The sequence below is a fragment of the Arachis hypogaea genome, chromosome 10 (genome assembly GCF_003086295.3).
Source record: "Arachis hypogaea cultivar Tifrunner chromosome 10, arahy.Tifrunner.gnm2.J5K5, whole genome shotgun sequence".
NCBI classification, from domain to species: Eukaryota; Viridiplantae; Streptophyta; class Magnoliopsida; order Fabales; family Fabaceae; genus Arachis; species Arachis hypogaea.
The window spans coordinates 27,551,523-27,578,802 of NC_092045.1; the positions used below are offsets into that span (position 1 = coordinate 27,551,523).

At 34.7% G+C, this 27,280-nt stretch overlaps 1 protein-coding gene across 5 annotated transcripts; it reads right to left on the reverse strand.

Annotated features, from left to right (window-relative positions):
- Nucleotides 1-313: 313 nt before the first annotated feature.
- Nucleotides 314-14,659, reverse strand: LOC114924533 (uncharacterized). Of its 5 annotated transcripts, none has more exons than XM_072204729.1 (5): nucleotides 14,074-14,659; nucleotides 13,626-13,864; nucleotides 10,682-12,326; nucleotides 8,964-9,956; nucleotides 7,424-8,867 (listed from the first exon to the last, which is right to left on the reverse strand). In XM_072204729.1, exons 3-5 carry the CDS (start codon nucleotides 11,268-11,270, stop codon nucleotides 8,788-8,790), a joined length of 1,662 nt encoding a protein of 553 aa, XP_072060830.1. In that variant the 5' UTR covers nucleotides 11,271-12,326; nucleotides 13,626-13,864; nucleotides 14,074-14,659; the 3' UTR covers nucleotides 7,424-8,787. The 5 variants fall into 5 exon arrangements, 2 of the variants coding, with proteins under 2 accessions (XP_072060830.1, XP_072060829.1); XM_072204728.1 differs by having other exon boundaries at nucleotides 14,078-14,648; XR_011866525.1 differs by lacking the exons at nucleotides 7,424-8,867; nucleotides 8,964-9,956; nucleotides 10,682-12,326 and adding an exon at nucleotides 314-981 and having other exon boundaries at nucleotides 14,078-14,614.
- Nucleotides 14,660-27,280: the final 12,621 nt, after the last annotated feature.

The window sequence follows — 27,280 nt, forward strand, 5'->3', positions numbered from 1 at the left end:
TAAGAATACACTTTAATTTATTAATTTAGGACTACTTCATTATATTTTGACATAGTCTATGCAAAAAGACCATGCTTAAATTTGATTGGAATGTGATCCAAAGTAAAAAGAATTTTGCATTGGTAGAGAAAAGATCATATTGAAATTTGTGAGACCTATGTTAGAGTTGAAGCAATGCAACATTAGTACTCATTGATGAGTTAAATATTAATTTGATTTGATACTCAATTTAATCTTTATAATTTTGTTAGTTCCAATTTAATCTATTACTGAAATATTGATATGATATATTTACTTGACACAGTATTCTTCACGTAACCTGTTTACTGTTGAGTGTGTTTGGCAATGATTATATGTCGTAGCGGAGATATTAGATAACTCAATCTAGTCCTACAATTAAAATGAATCCTTAAATAAAGTCCCAAAATTTTTTAAACTAATCATCTATTGTCGTCTTCCCAGAGATAATTGAGAGTAGCAATCAAAATTCTGTTAGGTCACGTTCACATAGAACCAACTTTTTTCATCTGTCTCATCACATCAACCACACTCACCATTCCCATCGCATTCCTATCCAAACCACCGATCCTCCCCTCTTCTTTAAATTCTATACCACCAATAACTCCAGACCCACCACATCATAAACACATGCAATTCGTAGTGACTTGTGATAGCAATAACAACAAAAGAGAGAGGTAGGAGTGACCTTCAAATCTCGTATCATGGACTCAGTCGGGGTCATGGACCACGTAGGAGTGGCATTCGAAATTCTTATTTTTTTTTTGTTTTCCACCGATATTCGTAAACTTTCACTCACAATGTCGCCTTGAAATGGCATCATTTTAGTCCCTCTCTCCTTCAACACAAAGATTCGTCGCAACTGCTACAACATTGACATCGCTCAAATCATCGGTGCATTATGGTACAATAACTTTGTCTTCTCTTTTGCTTCTCTTTCTGTCTGTCTCTCTACTCCTTTTTCTGCTTTTCAAAAAAAAAATCGAATTTTTTTATTGTTGTTATTGATAGTGAAGGGAGTTAGAGTGAAGCTTGTACATAGAGAGAAAAATAATGGTGGTTGTCATAGTGGAATGGTTAAGAATCTTTGATGTGTAATATAGTTTAGAAGGAGATTTTTAACACTCATCCATACTTAAACGATGTTGCTTTCATAGGATTTGGGTACAAACACAATGTTGTCTAAGATGTGTTCTATGTGTTAAGTAAATATATTAGATTAGTTTCTTGTGACGTTTGAGAGTTCTAATTAAAGCTAACGAAATTGTAAAGGTTAAATTGAGTATCAAGACAAATTTCAGAAGCCAAATTGAAATTTAATTTACTCATTGATTCTTTCGATAGATAGATTATGGAGTTAATAAAGAGATAAATATATTTTTTTGTCTTTTATGTTTGTTAGAGATTTTTAAAATATTCTTAAAATTTATTTTATTTTAATTTTTATTTATAAAATTTTTTATTTGTATCAAATACATTTCTATCAGTTAAATTTTTAAAAAATTTAAGATCAATTTAGTAATAATATATGATAATTATGTTTGATTTGTTTGTATTAAAAGTTATTCTTGTGAAATTATTGCTAAACTCATATTAAAGACATATTTAATATAAATTAAAAATTTTTAAGATAAAATTAAAATAAAATAAAATTTAAAAATATTTTTAAAATTTTTAATAAATTTTAATATATATATATATATATCATTTTCCTCCTCCTCTTCTTATTGGAATTTCTTCTCCTCCTTCCTTTTCCTCCTACTCCTCCTTATGTCGTTCTTAATGATAATGAATAATTCAAGTTTAGATTGTCAATTGAACCAAAACGAAATTAATTATTATTTTGAATTCAATCAAGTAGCTAACGTGTGGTTCGATTCAAGTTAATTTTTTAGTTAGTAGTTTATGATTCTGTAGGTGAATAATGTTTCATCCTTGATGGTTTGAATTGAATGTAATGTAAAAGTTCTGCATTAAAAAAAATATTTTTCTATATTTGTAGCAAATTTGGGTGTAATACGAGATATTTAGGTGTAACACGAAGACATTTGAGTGTATTCTTTTAAAATTTTCGATGTATGTGTGCTGATAAATTCTGCATAATTCAAAGCTCTTCTTCTCCCTCTTCCTCATCTTCTGTTGCTTCTTCTTCTTTTTCATCATCATCTTTTTTTTCTTATTTTATCTTCTGAAGTTTTTTCTTGTTTTACTCTTTTAACAAGAATAAAAATAAAAAAACAAACAAAGAAGAAGAAGAAACATATAATGGTACAAAATTACTTGAAAAATGATGAACTTACATTCATTCAACTAAAAGAAAGAAAGAAATAAGGAAAAAAAGAAGAAGCAAAAAAATGCAGCATTAGAGGAAACATTTTTCTGTATTTATAGCAAATTTGGGTGTAACACGAAGATATTTAGATGTATTGTTTAAGAATTTTCAGTGTATATGTGCTGATAAGTTCTGCATAATTCAAAACTTTTCCTCTTCTTCATCCTCATCTTCTGTTGCTTCTTCTTCTTTTTTTCATCATCATCACCATCTTCTTCTTCTTCTTTTCTTATTTATCTTTTTCTTTTTGTTTTACCTTCTCAAGTTTCTTCTTGTTTTACTCTCTCACCAACACCACCACCTCCTCCTCCTCCTCTTCTTCCTCATTCTTTTTTCATTGGAATTTCTTTTCTTCCTTCCTTTTTCTCCTTCTCCTCCATCATCAGTTATCTCGTTGTTGAAAATAATGAATAATTCAAGTTCAGATTGTCAATTGAACCAGAACGAAATTGATTATTTTGAATCCAATCAAGTGGCTGAGGTGTGGTTCAATTCTAGTTAATGTTTTCGTTAGTAGTTTATGATTTTGTAGGTGAATAATATTGATTTTGTTTATACAAATTATTGTTCATTGTTGATGGTTTGAATTGAATGTAACGTAAAAGTTCTGCATTAAAGAAAATATTTTTCTGTATTTGGGTGTAACATGAAGATATTTGGGTGTAACACGAAGACCTTTCGGTATATTCTTTAAGAATTTCGGTGTATGTGTGCTGATAAGTTCTGCATAATTCAAAACTCTTCTTCTCCCTCCTCATCATCTTCTAGTGCTTCTTCTTCTTCTTTTTCATCATCATCATTATCATCTTCTTCTTTTTTTTTAATTCGTCTTTTTTTTCTTGTTTTATATTCTCAAGTTTTTTCTTATTTAAATCTTTTAATAAGAATAAAAACAAAAAAATCAAACAAAGAAGAAGAAGAAACACATAATGGTACAAAATTACTTGGAAGAGAATGAACTTATATTCGTTCAACTAAAATAAAGAAATAAGAAAAAAAAAGAAGAAAAAATGCAGTATTAGAGGAAATGTTTTTCTATATTTGCAACAAATTTGGGTGTAACACGAAGATATTTGGGTGTATTATTTAAGAATTTTGGTGTATGTATGCTGATAATTTCTGCATAATTCAAAACTCTTCCTCTTTCTCCTCTTCATCTTCTACTACTACTTCTTCTTCTTCATCTTCTTATTTCATATTCTCATAATTCTTTTTGAAAGAAAAAAATCAAATAAAGAAGAAAAAAATACATAATATTGTAAAATCAATAAAAAGAGAAGGAAGTATAAAAATGCAACAACAACAACAGTAATAAAAAATGAAGATGAAGATCAAACGGTATTTAATTTTGATATGGAACTATGAAGGGTGTTGAACCAGAATATGGGAAGGGAGGGTGTTGAACAGGAATGTGGTGTCAGGAAGGAAGGGAAATCGGACCGTGCGACAGACCTGCCTCAACTCGGAGGGTACGAGTTGTGTGTGAGCTACAACTCGGAGGGTACGAGTTGTGTGTGACAAAGCGCAGGGTCCGAGTTGCTGCATGCTGGACACGCGGCACTCATACGTTCCTCCCCAGACGGTGACCCACATAAAAGGTTGGTGGAAGGAAAATAAACACTCACCATCCGAGTTTCACATTTCAGCCATCACTTTCCATTCAAAAACTCCATTGCTCTTCTTCATCCTTCTGTTGGTGCTTTGCATGCTGGAGAAGAAGGAAAGATGCCCAAAAAAAATAAAACCAAAGATGTTGATCGTCCTGAGTTGCATATTATACACTATCTCAGTGTACCTGATTATGTAAGTTTGTTATCATTTTTTTAATTTTTATAATTATAATTAATATTGTTAAAATGTTAGTAGTTATTATCATTGTTAGGATCTGAACTTAGAAATAGGTATATAGAATAGAATAGTTAGGAAATAATTTAAATTTTTTTTAATTTTTTCACTGTTTCTGTATGAAATTTATTATTGTTAGTATGTTAATGGTTTTGCTGTATAGATTGGCTTCTCTTTATTGTTGTTGCGGTGATTAAAATAATAAAAACGTAGGAATTTTTTTTATTTGTGTAAATTTTTTTTGTATAATTTGGCTTACCGGTATAATTTTTTTCAGGATTTTTTTGTTATAATTTTTAGAATTTAAGAAGTGAAATATTATTAGAATAGTTAGAAAATAAATTTTAAAAATAAAGAAAGAGTGCCGAATTGTTGATAATTTTTGGATACAGTATGTTTTTTTTTTTTGAATAAATTTATAAATTCTTAATTATTTATAATTGTTGCTGTATTAGTAAATTATTGGTGTGGCTACAATAAAATAATAAAGAGGTGTAGAAAATGATAAATAAGAACTGCATAATAATCGAAAGCGTGTTACTTTAATTAATTGTAATTATCATCATTATAAGAGATGTTAATTAATTATTATTGTTAACAGAAAACAAATTTAAATAGATATTTACGATAATTGTTAATGTTTTTTAAATTTTAGAAATATATGTTTAAATTTATTTAAGTAATAGGTAACATGTTAATATTATTTAAGCAATAGTGTGTGAGTTGACTAATGACTTGTTTTGGTTTTTTTAGAAATTAAGAATGTTGACCTGTGACCATCCACTTCCCCCGGATCGGTACAACGATCGGGTGGAAGACCATTTACGAGTTATTGGATTCTATCATGCATCTCAAATTGGTGTCGTACAAAATCAGAAAGCACTCGTGAATGCTCTAATAGAACGGTGGCACCCTGAAACACATACGTTTCACCTTCCAATTGGTGAGTGTGCCGTAAGTCTTGAAGACGTGGCTCTAATTCTTGGTCTCCCGACGGATGGTCTTCCAGTTACTGGGATGACAATGAGTAGCTTCTCAGCGTTGGAGGCAGAATGTTTGCATCAATTTGGAGTGGCACCGAGTAAGGTAGAGTGTAGAGGATGTTGTATAAAACTGACTTGGCTGCGGGACCTAAAAGAAAACATTCAGTTGGCTGATGACTTAAGTATACAGAGGTACGTGAAGTGCCATATTATGTTGCTGATCGGGACGATCTTGTTTGGGGATAAATCTGGGGCAGCTGTGCACTGGAAGTTCCTACCCTTGCTTCGTGACTTTGCCAGTATTGGACATTATAGTTGGGGTTCGGCTTGCCTTGCACACCTCTACAGGGGGTTATGCAGGGCATCTCGTTATAATTGTAAGGAAATAGATGGTCCAATAACACTTTTGCTTGCTTGGGCTTGGCTCCGACTGCCATATCTGTCGCCGATCCCGAGAGAGCCCCACAGCTTTCCATTAGCCAACAGGTAATGTCACGTTACAATCTACTCGTAGCTTTACATTTTAAATTCAGTTTATCTAATTGAATATGTGATATTAGGTGGCGTAACTGGGAGCGTGGTGATCGACGATATAGGTATTTGAATCTAGCTCACTTTAGGAAGGCCTTTGATGAACTTCAGGAAGGCCAGGTGTGGTTTACTAAAATATTTATGATTTTGGGTCATTTTAATTAGGCATTTTTATTGTTATTGATGATCTGGGTTGTATTCATGAGTATCTTTTATTTTTCCCAGTTTGTGTGGGTTGCGTATGCTGTGGATCGCGTGAATCCGAACATAATTCCTCCTGAGATCTATATGCAATCGGTTGTGTGGTCTGCTACTGTTCCGTTGGTGTCATTTGAATGTATCGAGTGGCATGCTACCGACAGGTACAGGCGACAGTTTGGTTTCGTTCAGGAAGTACCTCAGCAGGAGCAGAGTCTTGACAAGGCGCATGGAGAAGTACTGACTGGTCCTAAGAATCTTAACTGGGCCACAACACCGACTCATTCAATTTGGGTTATGCATTGGACAAACAGGTATAACTACGTTCTTTCTGAGCTTCCCATGCCTTCACAGCATCCATTGGAAACTTATATGCACTGGTACCGGTCAAAATATGGTAACCACTTGTACTTGTCGAATCTTGTGGGTCAAGAAAGTGATGACGATAATCAGGATATGGATGAGGGTAATCAGGATATGGATGATGGTGCTGAGGGTATGGATGAGGATAGTCAGGATGGGGATAATGACAATGAAGAGCTGGAGCCACAGCCGGTGCCGCCTCCTAGTTCCAATCCAGTTCCACTAGAACAACCTCAGTTTTCAGGCCAGTATGTTCCTCAGACACAGTTCTCCCCGTCCGTTCCAATGCCGCATCAATATTGGGGTATGTCACAGTTTGAAGCAGGAGAAGGAGGTTCTTTTAGTCAGTTGCTTGAGTTCATGGGTGCAGATGCTGGACAAACACAATATCCCAATCAGCCTGATTTCTTGGCAGGTAGGTATTCATTGGATGCAAGGCTCCCGTGCCATACCTCGTCGGTCGCTTCAGGAGGGTTCGTATCTGTCGATTCTAGTAGAAGTGTAGGTGGACGCGGAGTTCTTAATAGTCAAAATCCTCATCGTGTTGACATGGGACCACTTCAAGAAGATGATAACCCACTCGAGCAAGACACTAATGCGTATCTAGTAGATAACCCGGATGACGAGGATGATGATGACGAGGATGAAATAGAGGAGTTCGATGAGGATGAGGAATCCCGCAATGATGGTATTAGGCTTCGTATTTTCCTTTACATATTCGATTTTATGTTCATTTTGTGTTCACAAGTGGTATCCATGTTGGTTTGAGTACTTTATGTTACATTATTTAATTGTTATCATTAATTTGTGTTCATAAGTGGTATCCATGTTGGTTTGAGTACCTTATGTTACAATATTTAGTTGTTATCATTAATTTGTGTTCATAAGTGGTATCCATGTTGGTTTGAGTACCTTATGTTACAATATTTAGTATTATCATTAATAAGGCTTCATAAGTGGTATCCATGTTGGTTTGAGTACTTTATGTTACATTATTTAATTGGTATCATTAATAAGGCTTCATAAGTGGTATCCATGTTGGTTTGAGTACTTTATGTTACATTATTTAATTGTTATCATTAATAAGGCTTCATAAGTGGTATCCATGTTGGTTTGAGTACTTTATGTTACATTACTTAATTGTTATCATTAATTTGTGTTCATAAGTGGTATCCATGTTGGTTTGAGTACCTTATGTTACAATATTTAGTTGTTATTATTAATTTTATTTTTCTTTTATACAGGCGGGTCACAAACTCCGGATGACAAAGGCAAAGGTTACAATTTGAGGATTGATCCACCACGTCGTAGCGCTAATCGCTACACGCCGTCTGTGTTAAAAAAGGCCGCGAAAAAATGCAAGAACATAGTGACACATGTAAAGTGGTCAATGAGAAAGTAGTTGTGGTGTAATAGTCTTATTTATGTATGCATGACTTATAGTAACTATTTATTAATACTTATCTGGAGTATGGTTTGTTTAGAGTAACTATGTATTAATAAATTTGGCTACGGACTATGTTTTAGTTGATTGTTTGTTTAGAGTTTTTATGTATGAACGTATTGAATGGATTAAATATGTCGACTATATTTCTTTATGTCAGATTATAAAATGTTACAGATGGAGATTAAGGCTGGGTTGCCATAGTTTATAACACAACACAGAACAGGTTTCAAATAACAAAGTCGCTTAATTCAAACTCACAACTCATGACAAACCATATATTGCCACATAGATAATGTCACATACATAATATCAACGCAGAATAAGATTCTACTAATGCTCTCTATTGGCATTTGCACCACCTTGCTGACGGCATCTGCCACGGCTGTGCCCCTCAGCCCCACAAAGCGTACATCGCCTAGGCCGACGTAACATCCGTGTGTCCATCTCGTTCAAGAATCGCGTCATTTTTGGGCGACCTTTCCCGAGGCGTCTCAAGAACGGATTCGGGATGAACCGAGGTCCGTTGTAAGCAGGCCATGTAGTAGGGTTACCTAATGGCCTAAACCTTGCTCGGTACAACCGCCGAACTTGGTCCATCTTATACACATCATGAACATACATTTGCCAATCCAGTCGCTGGTTGGCACAACATGCAAACACATGTCGACAAGGGATCCGGTCCACCTGGAACTCACCACAGTCACATCGTAGCCCACGTAGGTCCACTGCAAACTCCATTCCACTTGGCATCTCACGCACCTCAAAGACCTCGTTCTGCCGGTCAAAGCAGCTAACCTGAATGTTTCCTGACGCTAGTTGGTTTGCATGCAACTTCGAGGTAACGACATCGGAAAACACATGGCCAGCATTAATCCGGGCTTCCGCTTCCGCTCTTTTTCGGGTAAACAACTCATTCAGCCTGTAGAATGTTGCCTTCACAAGGGCTGTCACGGGGAGATTGCGTGCACCCTTCAATACTGAGTTGATGCATTCGACTAGATTTGTCGTCATATGACCCCATCTATATCCACCATCAAAAGCCAACGCGTACTGTTCCCGGGGGATTCGGTTTAACCAGTCAGTGTATGCCTCATCCCGTTCTCGTAAACGTTGGTAACGCACCTCGTACTCACGCACCGTCCTCGAATATCTTGCAGGATATAAAGAAATTATTGAGACAATATTGGTGAACACCTTAATTCAATCGAACTCTTATATTAAATTAATTAGCTACTCTGCTAGTTACCTATGTTGACGACAAGTTTCTGCAAGTACGGAGCCTTGAATTTCCTCAAAAAATTGGACTCTATATGCCTGATGCAAAACATATGAAAGGCTCTCGGAGGTGACCAAGCCCCATTACTCCTTTCCACAGCTGCATTTATGGATTCATGACGGTCAGATATAAGCCCCACACCATCCCGAGTGACAACGTGCTGACGAAGGTTACTCAGAAAAAAGTGCCACGCATCTGAAGTCTCTCCCTCCACAATAGCAAACGCAATTGGGACGATATTGTTGTTGCCATCCTGTGACACGGCCACTAGTAGACAACCCTTGTACTTTCCATACAAGTGGGTCCCATCGACCTGGACAACTGGCTTACAATGTCTGAAAGCTCGAATGCAGGGGTAATAACTCCAAAATACACGATGCAATACCCGAATATCAGTCACCAAGTCATCACCTTGATATGCAGGCATAGTCTCAAAATGAACAACAGCTGACGGCTCCTTGTGACACATGGCCTCAAACCATATAGGCAACGCTTCGTACGATGCCTCCCAGCCTCCAAATATTTTTTCCACTGCCTTTTGCTTAGCCAACCATGCTTTCCGATAGCTAACAGTGTAGTTGAACTTCGATTGGACCTCCGCTATAACCGATTTTACCTTTAAGGCGGGGTCAGCCTCAACCAACGGCTTAATTGCTTCTGCAATCGTTGTTGAGTCCAGCTTAGAATGATCCTGACAAATTGTTGCTCTGGTACATGTGTGACTGCCATTATACCTCCTTACAACCCAACAGTACTTCCGGCTGATCATGCTAACCCGGATAAGCCAATCACATCCTGACCCATACTGTATACACTTCGCATAAAATGTCAACGGCTCAGACTCATACACCCGATAATCTACGCTTCTTCGTATAGTATACTCTTTTATCGCCTTAACAACAGCATCCCTCGAACTGAATTCCATCCCAACGGCAAATTCACCATCTGCGACAACAGGAATTTCTGCGAACAGCCATACAACAGATTTTAGAAACATAAATATTTAAACTATCGAAAATAAAGGTAAAACAAATGATGACTAAATCAATTATAAAAAAAACCCTCCAAGCTAATTATTTTTAACTAATTTACTAACAGATATTTATACTCAACTAATCAACTAACAGATCCTCATTTTAATTAAACTAATTTAGTACTTATATTTACTTATTTAACTAATAAATTCCTATTTATATTCAGTTAAATTTAATTTAAAGAACTTCAGAATTAACAAATTTTAATTTACCTAACTTACCTATATTGACTTAATATCTTCGAATTTAACCAATTTTAATTAATTTAATTTACTTCTTATACTTACTTAATTTACTAATCTTGGCCTATTTATACTAACTTACATTTAATTTAACTAAATTTAACCCGGTTAACAAATTTTAATTTAACTAACTTCCTTATATTTACTTAATAACTTCCAATTTTACCAATTTTAATTAAACTAATTTTCTAGTTATATTTACTTAATTAACTAATAAATTCCTATTTATATGGACTTAATTTTAATTTAACTAAATCTAACAAATTTAACAACATTTAATTTAACTAATTTACTTATATTTACTTAATAAATACCAATTTAACCAATTTTAATTAAACTAATTCACTAATAAATTTCAATTTATAAATACTTAATTTATAAAATTAACTCATAATTATGGAGAATCACGTACCAGTATTGATATAATCCGGAAACTCCGGAACATGCATGGCTTCCAAATCCAAAACTCGCATGAATGATGGCTCCTCAAACGGCACATCCTGTGCCAGAGCAGTTGCGACATCAGATACATCCGGAGCCATACCTCCGTCACCTGGAACCCCATCTCCATCTGGACCAACAACTTCGTAGTTGCTTTCGAACTCATCCTCGCTGTCACTATTGTAATCCTCCCGTACAATATTACGGTCGGCCTCACATTGCTCAAACTCCACATACAACTCGATGAACGACACCTGTCTCCGATTTTCAATATACATGGAAAACATATCTTGCATGCTCACTTCGTCCGTTACATATTTCGTTTGAAACTGGACGAATCCACCAAACACTTGTACAGGATTTCTGTATAGAATACATGATATCCTTCTTGCCCTCTCAGAATCAATCCTTTCACATATCACACCCTTTAACTCTTCAAATGAGATTGTAAAAGGAATCACCAGATCTAATGGATTCTCACAAACAAATGTTACTCCTTCAGATGTTTGTAACAAAATCTGACCAAAATAATACACTTTCAATAACACTCTATCACTCATTTCTCTCAATCACATTAACAACCTCATAGACTTGAGTTTCAGATTTTCGACTACTTTACTAAACAAGGTACGAAGGAGATGAAATAAAAAACACAGCACCGTTGAAGAAGGGGGAAGAAGAAGACGCGAGAGTGATGTCTCTGATCTGCATTTTCACCAACTTTTATTAAAGTCCCCACCAAATCGGACCATGCGATTTCATAACTGAATTCAAATAAATAATATAATATAACAAATCGTACCCTCCGATTTCACAACGCAAAAAAAATAAAAACTTCAACTCGGATGGTCCGATTTCCATCCTCCAGAAATTCATCATCTCTCCTCCCGCAAATCGGACCTAACGATTTGCATCAAAAATCCAAACTCCAACAACTCGCACCATCCGAGTTGTGGTAGCTGACAATAAGGAAAAAAGCTGCCCCACAATTACGTATTACGCTCCCAACCATCCATAACCATGTAACACACACACAAAGGCTCCATATCCATAAAAATGAGCCGGAGGAGGAGTAACGTGAAGCGCGCTATGAAACCGTTGAGTAGTGAGTGTCCTTTTTGTTGAATTTAGCCTAACTTATATGACTTATAAACTAAACTGACTTATATATTTTAAGTAATTTCTCAGATTTACAACTTTTATTATTTTAGTTTTTTAGATTTAAAATTCATTATATTAGTTTCTAAAATTTAATTCCAAACACTATTAATTCCTAAATCTTTTTCGGCATTAAATCAACAAACAAAATACCTTTTGATAGATAAACTAATTTAATTCACTATTAGATTTTTTAGAAAAATAATTCTCCACATACAAGCGTTTTTTTATACAAGTCTTTACAAGTCATTTATATTAACGCGCTTCGAACCGTTACTGCACGTTTTCACTGCACCTTCTTCTTCTTCTTCTTGCTGCACGTTTTTCTTCCTCTTCCTCTTCTTCTTCTTCTTTTCTTTCATTTCTTGCCTTCTCTTTCTCTTTCGTCATTTACGTGCTTTTTTCTCTGTTTTCTTTCTTCGTTATTCTCGATTTCCATTGTTTTTTGACATCAAGCTCTAAAATCATTTTTTGAAGAAGAAGAAGCAGCAGAAGATGAGGAGGAGAAAGAGAAAGAGTTCTGAATTATGCATAAGGTGTACTTCAACGAATTTTGTGTGTATTTCTGTAATCCTTTGGGTGTATTTCTATAATCGTTTGGGTGTATTTCTGTAATCATTTGGGTATATTTCTAAAGTTCTATTATCTTCAAATTTGGCAAGAAACTCATTTTCATGGAGGAAGAAGAAGAAGAGTCGTTCATAATGCATGGTAAGTAGCGCGCTTTGAAAATAGAAAGTGATTGAATAACGTGTGTTTATTTACTCTTGAATGTAGGAGTGTAATGCATGTATTTTGTTGGACTTGTGCCAACTTGTAAGACTTGTAAGCCGAAAAGACTTGTATAGGTAGTTTCAAAATCTAAGTTGACACACATATTATCTAAGATTATTTGACTATTAACCGGTAAAATACTATAATAGAATGAATTACCTTTAATAAATAAGATATTTTTGTTTTTTGGACTTGGTAATAAATAAGATACTTAAGTAAGAAAAAGAAATCCTTTGGACGTTCTGTCCTTTTTTTTTTTTGTCATGGATATTCGTTTTTGTTTGGTGAGCATTTCCGGTTTTTGTGGGTCATCGAAAAGTTTTTATTTTGTCGTGGGGTGGTGAGCATATTAAACTTTTTTGTTATAACATTACTCCCAAAACACCTTTACGGCAATATCAGCCCAAAACGAATGAAATACTATCATTAGTCCAAATACAAAGGGCATTAAAAAAATTATTAGACCAAAAGTTAGTTTCAGCCGTTAAATTAGGCACAACAGTATATATAACAAAAGTGAGGGAAAAAAATGTCATACAAAAGTTTTCAATGCAAAAGCAAAACACATGTTAAATAAGAAAACAAAAGCCTCGGCAAAAATAAAAAATAAAAAACAAAAGCAATAATATAACATGAGTTTTGCTCTAATAATTTTTTTTTTTTAGTTTTGCTGACGAAAGTCCTTTAAAATTATTCATCGATAAATATTTATAAAAAATACAAAATTTAAAATTTTAATATATTTATTAAAAATATTTAATAATAATAATATAATTTTTAATTTTAATACACTAATAATACAAAATATTTTATATAATCATCTAATTATATATTTTTAAATAATTATTTATGTAATTAATATAAAAAATAATTATTTTATTAATATGACATTACATCATTAAGTGTATATATAAAATTGTTTTAAACTATTTTTGAGTCAAATTCATATAATATTATGGGGTAATTAACAATTTGCAAATTACCTTTGAAAGTGGCCAATGCTTAGGTAGAGAGATGGCTCCTCCTTCAGAAGCAGCCTTCACTACCATGGAACCTCTGTTATCCCCAATTACTTTTGAATCATTTCTACTCCAATTACCAAAACATTGAACCCTTTGGACCCTCCAACTTGGAAGGATCAACAATGGTGGCAATCCCACTCTATAGCTTCTTCCACCACCAATAGAGTACTTTCCCCTCATCACATGCTTCTTCACCTTTCCTGAAATTAAGATTAAAATCCAATCCAATCCCACAAAATCAGCAATTTATTATTATTATTATTATTATTATTATTATTATTATTATTATTGGTTTGACACATAATCAAACATGCCTTGTTCCTTGGAAAATATAGATGTGAAGATATATTGAAAGAAATTAAAGGGTGTTTTTGACAACAAAGTAGTAGTAATAAACTAATAATAGTACATGCCAGTTATAGTTGTGACACTTGTTGCTGGGTTGAAAAGCGCAATTGGAGCCATTGGAGTAGGAAGCTCAAGAATCTATGTTGGAACTGGAGAGAGAGAAGATGGAAGTTCTAAGTTCAAATAAGTGGGGGATGGATCAAAATTTAAGAGAGGAAAGAAAACAAGCAAGTGAATATAGACTATGATTGAGTGTAGATTCAATGCTGAAAGCGATGATTTAGGACTTTAGGTACTTTACAAACAACAACACACGAATATTTTTCAGTTAGTAGATAAAATCTACAATAATCAACGTGCCATTAACGTCCATGGGTCTAAGCTTGATGAATAATAATTCTACATGGTACTTGGTACATTTGCTAAGGCAATAAAATTACAAAATAAATATCTTGGAAAAAATAAAAAAAATGACTCTTTTCTATGTTTTTTTTTTCTAGGTTAGGATCTATCATCTCATCATCATTAACTGTTTAATTACAAGTCCGTGAGTGAATAAATAAAAATGAATGAAAAGAGAAAAAAAGAGAAAAGGATAAAACGTCCCACCTCTGACGACCAAGGCAAGTGTTGACGAGTATGGGACTTTGGAGAATTAAGATTTATTGGAAATCCACGTGGCATCACGAGAGTGGTCCATAGATATTTAAATGTAGATTTCTCTTTAGTCCTTAGCAAGTAACGGTGACGTACGTGGACAATATTTACTTAGATGATTGTAACATATATAGACGAATGAACTACTTTTAAAGTTTTGGTTTAAGTTTCTAAATAAAATGTTGCTTCCTTGCTTACAGCTCTCAGATCATTAAGTGCATAAAATTTTTTTATTAAACATTAATTATTAAATCAGTTATTATATATTTAAATATATATATATTAATTTATATTTTCATTTAATAATAAATGACTAAAATAATTAACTTTATAATAGATAAATAATGATTTTCTTTACGATTAATATAATAAAAATAAAAAAAAGTATGACCTGAGCTGACAGTGACATTCCTCGCGTGGGGCATCTTCAAAGAGGATATTCGAATCTAATACCACTGCTTTCTTGTTCCTGTCTCGGTTGACCCAATTGTCATCGCAATTTGCAAGTGGTGGTTTTCTCGGGAATGGACTTCTGTTTTTTTTTCCGAAAATTTACTCGTTTAGTTGTATAATTAATTAAAATATTTATTACGGTGCTTATATATAAGTAGGTAATTTATTAAAAAAGATAAAAATTAATATTTAATTTAAAAATTATAAAAATAAATAACTTTTAAATATTTAAAATTTATTATAAAAAAAAAGTTGGATAAATTCAGTGTCAAATTCATAGGAGTAAAAAAATTTATCATTAATTAATGAGTAAAATATATTTTTTATTTTTAAAATTTGTAAAAATTTTAAAAGTATTCTTATATTTTATTTTGTTTTAACTTTTGTCTTATAAATTTTTTATTTGAATTAAATATATTTTTGATTAATTTTTAAAAAAATTTAGAATTAATTCAATAATAATTATATAAAAACAACTTTTAGCACAAACAAATCAAACATAATTATCATATATCATTGTTGGACTGATTTTAAATTTTTTTAAAATTTAACTTTTAAAAATATATTTGATACAAATAAAAAATTTTTAAAACAAAATAATTTTTTTTACATGTATTTAATTTTGAAAAAATTACACCAAGAATCATTAACAAAGATTACCATCAACAAAAGAATCAATGCATCCGAGATATAGTTTTGTTTATATTTGAGTGTGTTAGTCGAAAAATATTTTCGATTAGGGTAAATTAATTTGAAGGGTTAAAAAGGTCGATTGAGATGGAAACAGATATCGAAAAGATACACGTGCAGGCATTAGTTGGGAGTTACTCGACACAAACTCCATTTCGGACACCTTGTTAAATCGAACGGGCCTAGTCGAATAAGTATTCGAATGAGAAATCGAATAGTTGCTCGAATAAGGGATCGAACGGTTACATAAGTGGAGAAGTTGAAGGTTTTCATCTCATGAGAAATTTATGGGTAACGTTTATTGGTAAAGAGAGGGAATGGTTACCTAGGAGTGCGCATACAAAGACATTACAATGTAATTAATAATCGGTTAGAGAAATAGACTATAAATATTAGAAAGTTTTAGGGAATAAAGGTTGAGACTTTCTGAGTCTACTTCGAGTTAATTATCTGTAGGGTTCCTTCCACATGTCTTTCTTTTCCATTTACATTTTCTGTAAACTTTATCTTTCAAGCAAATTTATGTTTCAAGCAATGTTTAATTTTCAAAATTCAAGTTACATTTCAGTATCTTTAATTTTCATGCCCAAAGTCCTTTGACCCAGTTGAAGGCACCTTTACTGCTTTCTTTAAATTTTAACGTATTCATTTTCTATTTCAGCCAATTTACTTTTCGAAAAACTTTAATTTTTTACTTCTTTTATTCTTTTACAAATTTCAATTTATTTTTCATTTCGATACTCGTCTAATTCGAGACGCTTTTATGCACTCATAGAAAACTGGTACCTGCAAAAGAGGAGTAGGTTTCGCTCCCAGACTATTAGAATTGAACCACCATTGATTTGCTAAAAATCGACAAAACAAATCGACACGCCCGGTGGGACAGTTTTAAAATCGAAGTGTGTCAAATAAATTTTTGGTTTCATTTGGTGTATGCGATTGCGAAGTGGAAAGATCATTCACATAGCTGATGAATTGTCGAATGTGAATGGTGGTTCGTCCACCAATGACAGTATACCAATAACTGTGCAATCTGCAAACGTGACTTCACATTTGGAAGGTGTAATTGGAAGTAAAAGTATTGCAGTTACTACCATTCAAACTGAAACTGTGGGACGTAATATTCGTCCATGTGGTACTTTGCCACCAATCCAGCCTCCATTAACTACTAGATGGCCTCCTTATGGTCTTCCTTCTAGTTATACCCCACCAGTGAGTGGTTTTGCTCCTCCTGTTCGTTTCGGGAGTACAAGTGGAGTGAATAATTCTCAAAACCCACAACAGCATTCCAAGTTTTCTCGTGATTATAATGTGGGCTCTACATCGAATGCTGTTAATTCTATGGCAGTATATCGACAACATGTAGAGGAAAGTCATCATGACTTAGTCAACTTGCTGACTCAGCAAATGACCACAATTCTAAATCCTATGATAGCTGATCACGAATCGAAATTCGAACGTCTTGCTAGACAAGTCGAACGAATTGCTCGAATCGTGGATTATGAGGATGGTGAGAGGCATGATGCCAAGGGAAATAATGAAGGATTCAAAAATTTGTTTCAAAACTAAAACAATGTTTTAAATAGAGAAAATCCTCATATAGTTCCCCATGGGGAAGATGCAGATGAGGTTCTAGCCAAATTACGTGCTAATCATGGTGGTGAACATTATCAAGTCACCAGAATTGTGGAAGAAGTGCTCAATCGAGTGGGTTTGAATGTTGGTTTTATGAATTGACCTACCCCATTTTGTATCTGCTTTCCCTCAAGTTGTTCAAATGGCTGAAGTGCCGAGAGGGGTAAAAAATTCAAAAATAATTACAAAATTTGCAGGGAAAATAGAAAAATCAACCACTGAACATGTTGCTCGATATTTGGTTGAGATTGGAAATCTAGCCAATGATGAGAATTTGAAAATGAAGTTTTTTCCTTCTTCATTAACGAAGAATGCGTTTACTTGATTTTCGAATCTCAGACCAAATTCGATAACAACATGGAATCAGTTGGAAACTGCTTTTCACGCTCAATTTTATCGAGGAAAATTAAATGTGGCAGTTACTGATCTAGTGGCTTTGAAACGTGAGGATGGTGAAACCATTGATGATTATATAATACGTTTCAAAAATGCTAGAAGCAGATGCTATGTTTCATTACCTGAGAGTGAAGTGGTGAAAATAGCAGTTATGGGGTTAGAATTTTATATGTGTCGAAAGTTGCTTAATGTGCATATCCCTGACTTGGCCCATCTGGCTGAAAAGGTTCGTCAGGTTGAACTCATGAAAAAAGAAAAGGAGAAACATAGGAATGAACAGAAATTAAAGAGTAAACCTTTTACTCGAAAAGAGAAAGTCGCTTATGTGACTATGGAGTCCTCGGAAGAGGAACTCGATTTCGAGACAGAAATTGATTTGGCTGAACTTAAGAAGGGCCCTCCATATATTTGCTCTTTACTTAAAAAGCTTCCTAGTAATGAAAAATCGAATGAATCAAAACTGAAAAGTAGGAAAAAGTATAGTTTTGATATTTCGAAATCTTATCAGATTTTTAATGTGTTGCTTAAAGATAAACAATTAATTCTGCCTGAGGGTAGAACTTTACTTTCGGTGAAAGATTTAAAAGGGAAACCTTATTGTAAATTTCACCAAGCAACTAGTCATTCAACTAGCAGTTGTGTTTGTTTCAAGGACTTAATTCAGGAAGCTATAACGGAGGGACGTTTGAAATTCGATGATGGAAAGAAGGAAATGAAGGTGGATGTTGATCCTTTTGATGCGGATGCTAGTTTCATTGAATCGTGTTTCGGAGTGAACATGGTTGGCATGTCTTATGTCTTTGATGTGGCTCTTGATGATTTTGACTCACAAGTTTGAGCTGTGTATCCTTGAGCAGGAGATGGCCTACTAGACTTTTTAGTATAGCAAAAGATTAAAGATCGGGACGTGTCTTTATGTCCACGCTGTAATGCTATATTCGATACTAAAGCTGCATCAATTTTTGAAAAAGAGAGGATGAAGAAGGAGTTAGCTCATAAAGAGGAGCAAGCTCGCTAAAGACAGCCAATTCGGAATATGGAGGGGCAAAGTTCTAAGGCCTCTCAATCAAATGTGGTTGCACCTTTGAGCCGATCTCAGACTATAGGTGTTCAATGGATTTGGAATTGTCAGAAATTCTAGAATCGAGATGCTCTCTATCGACGGAAACCACAGTGGGGACATTGAGGACCTAGTAGAAATTAGTTTCCCTATCACCGTGGTCGAGCCAAAGAATATCCCAGGGGTAGGGGTAGAAGAAATCTCAATCAAAATAAAAAGCCTCAAGCAGACATAAGCAAGGGGGCAACGCCTTCTATGCATTCCTGAATTGTCTTTCTTTCTGATGGAGAGACGTGCCCAAAGGAAATACTATCTCCTGCAAAGATGGAGAAAGGCAAGGTAATAGAACATTCTTCGGGAGTCAATAAAGGAAAGGAAGTTGATTTGGATGAAGAGTACTTCGAGGAAGGAGATGATGAGATGGTTGGAACGATTTCGATTATTCCAACTGAGTATCTGGGGGAATATGAAGGTGATCCAGAGGAAGACTATGACATGGAGGTCGAAGAGGCTTTCTCCTTCATCCGATATGAGGATGAACTGGGTAGTTTTCTAAGGCCTACCGAAAAGCAGAAATCTCATCTCCGCCCACTCCATATCACCACTACTCTGAGTGGCATTAAAGTAAATAAAGTGCTGACTGATGGTGGTGTGAAAATCAGTCTCTTACCTGAGAGAATGCTACTGAAGGTTGGAAAGCATCCTGATTACCTGGTCCCCACTAACATTGCTGTAACAGACTTTAGTGGTTCTTCGACTCCAGCAAAAGGTCTGGTTACTTTAAGGATATAGGTTGGATTATCCGAATGAAACACTGTGTTCATGGTGGTGCCATCGAAAGCAAGTTACAATGCTTTGTTGGGGTGAGATTGGATCTACGGTGTTGGAGCTGTACCTTCTACTGTGCATCAAAGTGTCCTTCTTTGGACGGAGGATGGCAAGCCTGAAGTCATTAAGACAGATTCAAATCTTTATGTCAAACAGCTGCATGTTGATTTCATGATGTATAGCCCTAAATTGAAACCTTTGAATGTTGAAAGGACGTTGAACTCTTACAATTGTGAAGGTTGTTACTTGTCTTTGGAGGGTTTAACGGTGAAGCTGCGCTACCCACAGTTGAATGTGAGCTCAACTGGCTGGGATTGTCTCTCTTAAGGGTTTGCTAAAGGATTGCTTTATGGGCCAGGTTCAGGATGTTTCAGATTACCTGGTAACTTTACATAATTATTTAAGTAATTCTCTTTTTGTAGGAAATAAGAGTGGTTCTTCTGATGAAATGGAATCATGTAATAATACAAGTTCTGTTACTTGTAGTTTCAACTCGATATCATCGATCAAGTTTAGTCATGGTTTAAATTGTTCTTCTTTATGTAATACAAGTGATGTTGCAAGTCAAATTGCTGATCTAATAGTAGAGGTACATTGTACTGAGAATCAAGTTGACATTAATTTAGTAAATGATCAAGTATATTCTATTCCCAATGAATCAATTGATTTCTCCTTTGATTGCATCTATGATCTAAAACCTTTAGGTTTTGAAAAACATTCTGTAAAATATGAGGAACATTTCAAAGGGTTTAAATCTCAAGATCCCTTAGAAGAAATTAATTTGGGGACTTATGATGACTTTCGAATCACTTATATCTGTAAAGATATTGTTGATCCTTTTCGAATTAAACTTTTCCATCTTTTACATAAATTTAAAGATTATTTTGCTTGGGATTATCATGAGATGCATGGTCTCGATCGTTCTCTCGTAGAACATCAATTAGTATTAAAACCAAATGCTCGACCTGTAAAGCAAACTCCACGTCGTTTTGCTCCAAAAATCAATCAAAAGATTAAAGAAGAAATAGAACGCTTGATTAAAGCAAAATTTATTCAAACTGCACGTTATGTTGAATGGGTTTCAATTGTTCCTGTGATGAAGAAAAATGGGAAGTTAAGAGTATGCATTGATTTTCGAGACTTGAATATTGCTACTCCAAAGGATAAATACTTTATGCCGATTTCAGATATGTTGATCGATTCTGCAGCGGGAAACGAAATTTTTAGTTTTATGGATGGTTATTCAGGATATAACCAAATCTTCATTGTAGAAGATGATGTGTCCAAAACCGCTTTTTGTTGTACTGGGGCATTAGGCACTTATGAATGGGTGGTTATGCCTTTTGGTTTGAAAATACTGGTTCAACATACCAACGGGCGATGAATACTATATTTCATGAGTATATTGGGAGATTTATGGAGGTGTATATCGATGATGTTATGGTTAAATCGATTTCAGTGAATCAACATATTGATCACTTGAGGAAGGCATTTGTTACCATGAGGAAGAAAGGATTAAAGATGAATCCTTTAAAATGTGCTTTTGGTGTGTCGGCTGGAAATTTTCTAGGTTTTGTTGTTCATAAAAAGGGGATTGCAATCGATAAAAGCAAGGCTGATGCGATTTTGGCATTATCTGCACCAAAATCGAAAAAAGAAGTGCAATCTTTCTTGGGGAAAGTTAATTATCTCCGAAGGTTCATTTCGAATCTTTCTGATTGAACTCGAGTGTTTGCACCTTTAGTAAAACTAAGGAATGATTCACAGTTCGAATGGAGAAATGAGCACTAACAAGCATTTGATTTGATCAAGGATTATTTATCTGTGATAAACTATTCAAGATTATTCACAATCCTACACCACAGAGTAATGAAAAATCGCAGTTCACAGATTAACTAACAACAATGACAGTTAAAAGAAATACCCAGAAGAGAGCAAACTGAGCAGTGGGCACACAGGGGGACATGGCACAACTGGAGGGGCTGACGCGGCTGAAGAGGAGGAGAGAGGTAGAACAGAACTAGTGCCAGCGGGACAGTGCTACATAAGGGAGGCAGGAGGCGAGACCAGTTGCAGCAACGACGGTGGCTGCGCAATGTAGGCAGCTTGCAGAAGTTGCGACGGCTACCTTAGCAGGGCGGTGGCTGGACAAAAGAGAGGGAGTGATGGAGGAGATTGATGAGAGGAAGGAGATAGAGAATGAAACTGTGAGATAGACGAGGCACGAGGGTGCTGTTGAGCGTTTTTGACTTTGATAGTTTGGTTAGGGTTACTCTCCTCTAAACCAAATGGCGGAGTTTTGGACTTTTGGGAGAAAATCGGCCAGGTCCCAATTTGGTTTGATCGATCGACTACAGTTTCTAAATCTTTCGGTTATAGTATCAAACTGATTTGTTGTTTCCACCTGTTCACGGTTTGATCGGCCGGTTTGAACTGGTATTCAGAACCTTGCATTACTGTAATAGCTAAAAGAGAATATCTATATATTTATACAAACTTACCTTTTTATTTTATAATTCATATATATATATATATATATATATATAATGTTTAATATTGTTGACAATAATAATAATAATAATAATAATAATAATAATAATAATAATAATAATAATATTTTATTAATTTAGTTATGAAGTATACTTGGAACTTAACATATGTTTAATTATTTATGTACTTAATTTAAGTATATTTTTTTCACTACAAAAAAGGCCTATGGTCACGGTTAGGGGTGGAAACAGGCCAGGCCAGGCCAGGCTTTGCTTTAAACAGGCCTGCCCTGTCATACAGTTGATTGGCCTGAGCCTGGCCTGCAGCCTGTTATAGGCTCTTTATAAAGTACTAGGCCTGGCCTCTTATTCAGCTTGGCCTGGCCTGAAGCCTGTTAAAAGGCCTGATAATTTTTTTTTACAAAATAAAAATATTATTTAAAAAAATTATTTTTTAATAAAAATTGTTATATGTAATATGTCATATATTTAATATTTATAAAAAATTTTAAACTTCTAACATATTTAAAATATACAAAAATATTTAAAATAAAATATAATAAATTTAAAATATCTCATAATTTTATTAATAATAAATTTTTATTTATATATTTAATTATATTTTAACAGGCCCAGGCAGGCCTGACAGGCCTATAAGGCTAATTAGTAAGCCTGAGCCTGGCCTATTAATGTATTAAGGCTTTTAAAAGAGCCTGAACCTGTACCTATTTTATAACAGGCCAGGCCAGGCCAGGCTGCAGGCCCCTGGCAGGCCGCCTGGCCTTTTTCCACCCCTAGTCACGGTAAAAAACCGTGACCATAGCTAGTGAAAAGGGTGACCATAGATCTATGGTCACGGTTTTGGACCTATGGTTACGGTTTTTTACCGTGGCCTATTTCGCCGTAGCCATAGGTCTATGGTCACGGTTTTTTTACCTATGTTATAATTTTCAAATTCTGACATTTTAGGCCACGGTTTTTAACCGTGACCATAGCTTCTATGGTCACCATTCCTTAAAACCGTGACCATAGCCTTGTCTATGGTCACCCCTCCTTAATACCGTGACCATAGCCTTATCTATGGTCACGGTTTTTGCCGTGACCATAGCTCTATGGTCACCCCACCTTAAAACCGTGACCATAGCCCCATCTATGGTCACGGTTTTGGCCATGACCATAGACTCTATGGTCACCCCTCCTTAAAACCGTGACCATAGCCTTATCTATGGTCACGATTTTGGCCGTGACCATAGCCTCTATGGTCACCCCTCCTTAAAACCATGACCATAGCCCTATCTGTGGTCACAGTTTTTCACCGTGACCATAGCCTCTATGGTCACCCCACCTTAAAACCGTGACCATAGCCTTATCTATGGTCACGGTTTTTCACTGTGACCATAACTTATCTATGGTCACCCCACAAAACCGTGACCATAGCCTTATCTGTGGTCACAGTTTTTACCGTGACCATAGCCTATTTTGTTTTATGAGATTTATTTTTTTAAGCATAATCACATCCCAAAATGATGATAATTACAAAATAAATCTAAAAATAAAAAAGATAATCAACAATTAAGATAAGTTGTAATTAAAGTAACCAGCTAACATATCAATATAGTTGAGTGAATACACTTGTCTCAATCTTAGTTTTATACAGTGATATATACACTAACACTAAATAGACACTATTAACAGAATTGTTCCACAGGCGTAAGAGCAATACAACTTAGACTCTGCTAGGATAGATTGTTTCTGGTATCGCTATTCTTTCTTCTCAACGCTCAAGAACTTTTGTTTCAACCACTTTACCATTTGAAAGCTCAGCACCTGCTTCATTAACATGCAAAATAAAGTCACATTATACATAAACACCTACATTTATTCTTCTTCAACTTAGGAAAAAAACATATCATAAAAATATATATACATCACAAAATAAAACAAAAGAATCAGAATTTTAGTGGGATGAAATAGAATGAATCAATTTCATTATGAACCATTCCATTACAAAATTTAACCATTCAAATCGAACCATTCTAAGTTGTAAATTTAATTTAATTTCTTTCTAATTTAATTTAATTCACCTATATCAAAACATAATATTATCATGAACATGCAGAAGAAGGATGTCAATCAACCACAACAAGAATTGTAATAATTAGTGCCAACAGAGAATCTCAGAGGAAAGAGGGATCTTCTACAGTTTACACTACATATAAAGAAACCTGTTGCATAATATTTGCATCTCTGCTTCCCTCCTCATATTTAGAACTTGTAGTCAGCATTGGAAAATTTGTCACTAGCCTCCCATTCAGTTTAGTTTAGTGTTTAGCAGTTTGATTTAATTTAGTCTTCTACAACTATTTACATTATTCAGAATGGGGTGTTTGAAACAATTTTCTGAAGTATAATCTTTATATTTTTACTTCATGGAATCTCACTACAATTTTCTGAAGTATAAAGCTCCAGCCATCCACTGTATAAAGCTATGAAAGGAAGTCAACATAAATATGAACTTCTAAAATAGTATTAACTTTGATTTTAATTTGACATTCAGCATAACAAATGAAGCACATGCCCCATGGCGCAAGTTGAGGTGATGCCAATCCAACACAGAGTGACAGAGAGAGCCAACAAATTTTACTTCTACCAACAAATTCTGCTCATTGATCATTTTTAACAACAAACTCAACTATAATTTTTCAATCTAAAGTAGCAAACAATATTGAAAAAGAAAGAATTTACAGACTGAAATTAACTTAGCTTGTATATATGTGAAGTATTTAACTTAAGAAACTAAACATGGCATACTTGAACATACAAAATCGTTCAACAAACTTTAGGGATTATGTCAATTAAATAAATAAACTTTGCGTATTGAATTTGGATTGCAATAGAATATTAATTTTCAGTCACTTCACTTAATCAAAATTTCGTGCATGAAACCTACTTCATGTGTAATTGTGTACTAATGATTTACATCAACAAAATTGAAAAAAAAATTACTCAGTGATATATTCAGCATCAAATTCAATTTACAGCAATAAATTCTACTTCTACCAACAAATTATACTCATTGATCATTTTTAACAACAAACTCAACTATAATTTTTTAATCCAAATCATTATTAACTCATGTACATGAAAAATAGGAGCCACATCTTCATTAGTTACATCAGTAATCCATGAATTGAAGGCAATAACTTCAACAAAATCAATAATAAAATAGCTAAATGATAACGAAATCAATAACTCTTGTCTTATTGTCAAATTGGACCACCAAATTTTTCTATTCTCAGAACTTAAATCTAAAACCACTGTTAAATGACTAAAGTATTCAGTACTTTGACAAATCTGAAATTAATTGTAGAACTCCATTTTATTGTAGGATCTGAGATGTGATAAGTATGCAATGAACAAGAAGCAAAATAGTAAAAAGTTAGCATCATGTCTTGAAGACTAAAGAGGTTGGCAATGTCAGTGAGGTGAGCCAAGGAGGAAATGGTGGAAGGAAGTTCTTCCAGAGAGACCCTTTCCTTGAAGACGCAGCGACGACGAGCTCGAGAAATGACAGGTATGAACGGTGGTGTGGGCAACGCCTCCTTCTCCTCGCGGAACATTCCTTCTCCTCTCTGGCCATGGCGTTCCTCTCTCCTCCACCAAGTTCAACGGCGATGGCACACCCCGCAGCAGCCCCAACAGCGACGACGACGAGGTGTAGCGGCACAAGCAGCGCCCCCTTCTCCGTGGCGTGCTTCCTTCTCCCCCTGTCCTTCTCTCTTCCCGATCTCTCTTCCTCTCCTTTGGCGTGTGACAGCAGTGGCGCTCCTCATAGCTCCATGAACGGCGACGGTAGCTGGGCAGATTCTCCCTTCTCCGTTCTTCTCTTCTCTCTCGGCGTGGGTGAGTGCTTCGCGGGTGAGGAAAAAAGTTGCCCGTGTGTGTTGTGTGAAGAGGGAGTGTGCGTATGCGTGAGTGAAAAAGGGCAGTAAGAGGAGTTAGGATTAGGGTTTTTGGGTTTTAATTTGGGAATAAGGATTTGAGTAACTTTAATAAACATTAGGGAATAAAGTAGTTATTAAAAATTAAATTCTATCACAATAAAATTATTTTAAAAGTATCATTTTATTTAATTAATTTATTAATTAATTTTTTAAATAAGTATTTTAATTTAAAAGTTGAGGTAATTAAATAATTTTTTATTTATAAAGTTAATTAAAAATTTTAATTATTTAATTTAAATTATATATAATTTTTTATTTTTAATTACTAAAATCTTAAATTTTAATTAAGCAAAAATCTAACTTATTAATTTCAAAATAAACAAAAATATCTAATTGTAATTGAAAATTATAAATTTAATTTAATTTAAAATTCAAAATCTCATAACTTTGATTTATTTAGTTTTTAGTAAAGACAGCTTTTTGAGCAATGAGGACACGGCGGGTGACAAGAGATGAGCACGATGACCCATGACGTGCGACGAACGACGCAGAGAAGCTTGTGATTCGTGAGTGTACAGAGGGGTTGGACAACCTCCTAAAACCGTGATCATAGATACTTTTAAGTCACTCTCCAAAACCGTGACCATAAACCCTTTTAGGTCATCCTTTGTAAAACTGTGACCATAGGCTCTTTTAGGTCATCCCTCAAAACCGTGACTATGGATGTCGTTTGGTGACGGTGAAAAACCGTGACCATAAACTGTTTTAGGTCACCCCTAAAACCGTGACCATAGACCCCTTTAGGTTACCCCCTAAAATCGTGACTATAGACCATTTTAGGTCACCCTTCTGAAAAACCGTGAGCATAGATTCTTTTTGGTCACTGTAAAAAACCGTGACCATAGACCCTTTTAGGTCACCCCCTAAAACCGTGACCATAGATCATTTTAGGCCACCCCTCAAAAACGTGACAATAGACCCCTTTAGGTCACCCTCCAAAACCGTGACCATAGACTCTTTTAGGTCACCCTTCCAAAAAATCGTGACCATAAACCCTTTTTGGTCACTGTAAAAAATCGTGACCATAGACCCCTTTAGACCACCCTCTAAAACCGT